Here is a 6021-nt window from a genome sequence, read left to right on the forward strand (position 1 = left end):
GATGAATCCAACACAAACCTTATGTAACCAATCTGTCAGCAAATGGAGGGACAGAGGGACACGGACAAATGCCTGCCTACTTCCCCTCCCCCTTGCAAAACAAAAGAGGACAGAAAGCGAGGGATTGAGACCTTCCTGAAACATCTGTTTGTCAAGACCCTTAAAATCGATTGGAGTTTTTATATTAAAAGGATTCCTAAAGGAACATGAATATGGCTAAACTCCCTTGTACCTGAATTTTAACTGAAATTACTTTAGAGGCTTCTCTAAGCAAAAAAATATGTATATACAACATTTTTTAAAAAATGATGTTTATTGTCCATGGGACTTACAAAGGTGACAGAAAAGTTTACAACATTTTTTTCTACTTGAAATTTCTACCTGGAGTGGCTTGAAATTCCTGGCGGGCTAAGGAATCTTGTAGCTTCCCCCTGGACACTGAGGGTATCCTAGTACACTCGTGCAGAATAAGAGAACAATTCTTTCTCTTGCCCCTGTTGCACATTATTTGGTCACCGCCTGAATTTTGTGCTAAGGACCTGAGAGCAATAAGAACACCCACTGAGTCTGTTACGTGACAGCCTGAGGGAAAAGCTTCCACAATTGAGGGTGAGGACAGAAGTCAATGACCAGGCAGTGGAGGGAACACAGCAGTTTCTGGAATAACAGCTGACAGCTGGCTTCTCCGGCTATTACCCTATCTCTCACATCCTTGGCTTCTTACCTCGGGCAGGTCATTCCCCTTCATAGACTTTTCATCTCCTCGGATGCCCAGTGCTTTCTATGGGCTCTTGCAAGTCCGAGATCCTGTGAGGCCACCAGGAGGGTGAAGATTAGCTGGAGAAGCAGCCCACACCCCTGGGTGGGGGGTCCAGAGCAGGTGGAGAATGTAAGAATGGGCAGGGAAGCCCTTGGAGAACAAGTAAAAGTGCTGAAGGGCACCCACTCTCCCATTCACCACGGCACGTTCCAGGAACTCGGGCACCCAGCTTTCCCCCTGAGAGCCGAGCCTGCACCCGGACACCCATCACTGAGCAGACAGGAAGCTGAGGAAGCCAGTGCTTTTCTGGTTGGGGACCTTGGCTGGGACGGAAGGGAAGAGAGAAGTGGAGTCAGCTTCAGGAGTGGGTGAAATGGCAGTGAACCTGAGGGCTGATCCTCTCCAGGCTGCCGGTTGCCAAGGAGGACGGTCCACTTGGTCCAACCTGGGCCAAGCGCTGGCTCAGACACACGGGCAAAAATAGAAAGAGGGTGGGAGAAGCAATGTGTTTACTTTTGTGATTTTTCCCTCCTGTGCCTCTTCACGGTATTAGAACCTCTGCACAAAAAGGCAGTAGACTCACAGGCCTCGCCTCCACGGATAAGCCCTCCCAAACACTACACATCCCCCCAAACACAGTCAGTGTCGGGGTGGCTGGAAGGTGAGTTCGGAAGGCAGCATGGATGTGGGGGGTGGCCTGGGGGCTGCCACTAACTGGACAAACGGTAGAAAGTCCCTCTCGGATGCTCTGCGGAAATCAAGCAGTTGCATTAGACAGAATCTACCAATCTGTCTAGATTTTTGAAGCTTCTCTCTGTGGTTCTCAGCCGGGGATGATTTCACCCCTCGAGGAGTCTTTGGCATTTTTCGGAGAGTGCAGCCGGCATCTGATGGGGGAGAGCAGGGATGCCGCCGCAGCTCTGACCACACACAGGACAGCCCCCCACTACGGAGAGTCACCTGGCCCGCCATGGTAACAGTGCCAGAGCTGAGAAGTCGGGCTCTATACCCAAGTGAGGAGGGTCAGAGGGACGGGGGCAGGGGTGGGGGTGGGGGTGGGAGACAGAAGGAAAGAAGGAGGAGGGGCTGCGATCCCGCTCAGAGGTCAGGAGGTATTCATCGGGTGGGTGTTTTCCAGCTCTGTCGCTATGACCAGTGCCCTTTCCAGGTTTCCTTGGAGGTAAAGGGCTTTGTTTGAGGACCTTGCTCATAAGAGCGTCTTCCTTCTCTTTAAAATGCCAAACTCTGACGCAGTACAAAGATTTCCACTATAAGAGGCAGCCAATGTATCATAACATGAGCAGCTAGTGAACAAGTAGGACTTGCAGGTGGGTGGTGGCGGGGGCACACGGAGGGACAAAACAGAGGCCGGTAACTCCATTTCTGTGAGTCAGTGTTTCTGCTGTAACAACACGGAATCCTCACCATGGGACCAGCGAGACAAGCTATGCTGACGGCGGGCGGAACTGCCCCGAGGCACTGGCATTAAGAGAGATACAGGTTTGCAGCAGCAGATTCAAAGGCAAAGGAAAGGGTTAAGCAATCAGTGCACGCCACTCCTGTATCATTCTGTATTAAGTCCCTGGGCAGTTATTACAAATAGTTACCTGCGGTTTCCAGCGGGGGAGGCGACCACACTCCACTCAAGGGGTTTTTGGAGAAACAGGTGCAATGAAGTCATGGTCAAACAATTTATTTACTGTAAACTTTAGACTTTGCTCAGGAACACAACTGAAACTGCCCCTCGAGTCCCTGCCTACAACACCCTGTTTGAGCAAATAAGAGGAGCAGGGAGAGTCCGTGTTCACAGCTGAAAGGTCCGAGATACTCAAGATCCTCCAGTGCAAGGGTACGGGAAGGAAAGACTCCTTCACATACAAATTACCAGCAGCAATATATATGTATATATATTACCCTTAATACTTGACCAATGAGGTAGATCCACGGAAAAGTCATCAAAACAGAGCAGCCCCAGGTCCTCTGGGACTGAAGCCCTTTAGACACAAACGGACACGTTCCATGCAAAAAAAGGAACTCAACTGTACAAGAAACAATCACTCGAATATGCTTTCTCTTTTTTTACAGCTTAAAAAAATAAAAAAAGGCAGAAGGCTGTCCTTCTGCACATCTCTATACAATTTTATTCTAAATGTATTACACTCAAGTTAAATAGTCTGTGTAGTGTTTTGTTGGGGGAGGGGGTTTCATAAAAAGTAGAAAAACTGCCTTAGAGCAGTGAGTCGTTTGTACTACAATTCCTCCCTTGTGAATCAATGCTATCATTAGGCACAGTACCTTGACGGTTCGCAAGGCCTTCCGTGCCTGGGGGGTCCTCACACAGCAGTTCGCTGTCCTTCTCCTGCCCCAGGTGACATCCACTGTGTTCCCCAGCGTAGTCGGTCCTGCTGTTACTGTTGTTGGAGTAGCCGTTCCCATAGGCCTTCAGGGAAGACCTGCGTAGGCACAGAAGCTCCTGGAAGGCAATCCTGAAGTCTGGGCTCCGGCAGTAGATAAGGGGATTGAAAGCAGAGTTGACATAGCCCACCCAGTTTAGGAGGATGTAAACTTCCTTGGGGATGAGGTTATCCTGGATCACGTGCACTATGTTGACAATGAAGAAGGGCAGCCAGCACAGGGTGAAAGTGCCCATGATGATGCCCAGAGTTTTGAGGGCTTTGTGCTCCTTCAGGCAGAACTTGGAGGCCCTGCGGTGTCCGTGCCCACTCCGCCCATCCTGCTCCACTTGGCTGAGGTTTTGGGCATGGAAGCGGCCCTCAGATCTGTCGATCTTCTGGAGCTGCCTTTGGGCCACCTGGAAGACCCTGGAGTAGACGAAGACCATGACCACCAGGGGTAAGTAGAAGGACACGATGGAGGAGGCAATGGCATAAGCTTGGTTCGTGAAGAAGTCACAGCATGTCTCCTTGGCATAGCAGTTGATGGCTTCCTGGTGGGTGGCCCGGTACCAGTGCATCTGGATGGGCAAGAAGGAGGTAAGGCCCGACACGATCCACACCATCAAAATGACCACCCGGGCCTTATTCTTGGTCAGCAGGCTCTGGTACTTGAAGGGTGATGTGATAGCAAAGTAGCGATCCACTGCGATCACGCACAGGGTCTCGATGCTGGCCGTGACGCACAGCACGTCAATGGAAGTCCAAAACTCACACCAGAAGTTGCCAAAGGTCCACATTTTCATGAGGATGTGGCTGGCCCCAAAGGGCACCACCGCCAGGCCCATGACCAGGTCAGCACAGGCCAGGGAGGTGATGAAGTAGTTGGTGACCGTCTGCAGACGCTCGAACCTGGCGATGGCTGTGATGACCAGCACGTTTCCAAACACGATGGCCAGGACGATGAGAGACATGACGATGCCCATGCCCACCACCCACGCCTCGTTCCGTTCCTCCGTGCCATCTTGGTCCGGCGCATGGCTGCCGTTGGGCGCCAGCAAGAAGACGCTGCGGTTCCCGGGCTGCCCCATGGCGCACAGGCTGGCAGGTGAGCGCACAGGCTGCCGGCGCACCGGCCGCGCCTCAGAGGGCGGACCTCCGGCGCGGCGCTTCGGGCAGCGAGCGGACGCCGGGAAGCCTCATTCAGCGGCCGGGGGGTGGCTGTGCTGGGGATGCGTCCTGCACTCAGCTTGCGGGGTGCTCCGGGCTCCCCGTGCGCGTTGGACCCAGCCGGCGCTCTGGAGAAGCTGCCCGGGAGTGCGCGCTGCCCGTTATGTGCACAGGACTTTAGGGACCTGCCCTCCCCGTGACGTGCGGCAACTTTCCGCCAATGGCGGGCGGGCAGCCCCGAAGGGGCGAGGTTCCCTCCCCTTCCCGCCCTCCCCTCCTCTCTCCCGCCCCCTCCTGGGGCTGGCCCGGGCGGGGCCCAGCTGCTCCCGGGCAGCGGACCCGCCACCTCTCCCTGCCGGCTCCCCAGCTGGCCCCGGAGGCCTGCAGCTGGGGCTGGCGTGCTCACCGGCCGACCCGGGAGCCTTGGGCTCTTCTGGGGGCTGCTACCTGTCTGGCTCGGGCGCCTGGGCGGCCGCTCCCCAACATTCGGAAACAGAAACGACAGTGCCCACCCAGACACGCACAGGCAGGCACACTTGAACCCTGACAGACATGCTCAGACTTATACAGAACCACAGCCACCGACACGGAGACACACCCGCCCAGCGCACCCACAAGCACACTCGCGCGCGCGCACACACACACACACAGAAGCCCACAGGCACAAAGTCACCCCTGTCCAACAGAAACGGGGCCAAGACACAAACACAGAAGCACCCAGAAGCACAGAGGCATGGGCACGCTCACAGAAAGAAGTAAACAACGCACAATCGCTGGCTTGGAGTCACAGAGCGCCACAGACTGGGACGTCCCCTTCCAGGTACTCCAAATCCCCTCACTCTTGCATAGGACCCCCAACTTCTCCCCCCTACAATTACCCCCCGCAGCACCACCGGGCAACATAGACGCGCGCGCGCGCACACACGCACACGGGGCACATTCCCTTTCAAACATTTGGCAGGACCACAGGAGGTGACTTCAACAGCTGCCCGATTTCCTCAGCACACTCACTGTCAAGTACTTTTGGTGCCCTCCTTGGGAATTTGCAGGCATTGAGACACAATCTCACCCCTTGGATTTCGTTTGGAGCTGGAGCGGGGGACGCATGTATGCGTTTGGGGACAGAGAGAACGTTGTGCGCTTATATTTGTAATTCTTGGGAGTGTGGCATCACTCGCTTGTTATCTGTGGGAATGAAGATGAGTTGAATATGGAAAAATTTTCCTTTCAACCTCATCTTCTTCAGCAAGCCCACTGCCACTAGAAATATCCTTACATCTCCCTGGCAAGTTTGTTGATCTGTTGGGTGGAGCCCTATGAAATTGCCGCTCTTCTGGGGTTTCTGACTTTAAAAGTGGTTATTTCATATGGCTCAGACTATTAGAATGTATTAACATTAAGAAAGTTTTGAAACCATGGGAAAGAAGATAATTTCTCCTTAAAAAAAAAAGGTTGGACCAAGCCTTCAGACTAGGATCTTTGTCCAGGAAATATTATCCTTTGCATCTGGCGTATGACTTTACTGTTAAAAAGAAATTAATTTTCAGGGTTTGATTTCACAAGTGTTAGTAGCTTCTTTGAAAGACTGAAAGCATTTCATGCAGTGTAACCAAACATACTTTGTAGATTACATAATAACATAACAATGGCTAACATTTAGGGAACATTCTGCTATGTGCTTTTCATGCATTATTCCAT

At 52.8% G+C, this 6021-nt stretch overlaps 1 protein-coding gene across 1 annotated transcript; it reads right to left on the reverse strand.

The window, feature by feature from the left end:
• Nucleotides 1–306: 306 nt before the first annotated feature.
• On the reverse strand, nt 307–4470 carry ADRB2 (adrenoceptor beta 2). The gene has a single exon (XM_080804915.1). It carries the CDS (start codon nt 4242–4244, stop codon nt 2988–2990), a length of 1257 nt encoding a protein of 418 aa, XP_080661041.1. The 5' UTR covers nt 4245–4470; the 3' UTR covers nt 307–2987.
• Nucleotides 4471–6021: the final 1551 nt, after the last annotated feature.

This window comes from Martes martes (assembly GCF_963455335.1).
Source record: "Martes martes genome assembly, chromosome: 5".
Classification (NCBI taxonomy): domain Eukaryota; kingdom Metazoa; phylum Chordata; class Mammalia; order Carnivora; family Mustelidae; genus Martes; species Martes martes.

Bases quoted from the DNA above. Each gene is read 5' to 3' on its own strand.
- ADRB2 (XM_080804915.1), bottom strand. From the start codon at position 4,244: ATGGGGCAGCCCGGGAACCGCAGCGTCTTCTTGCTGGCGCCCAACGGC.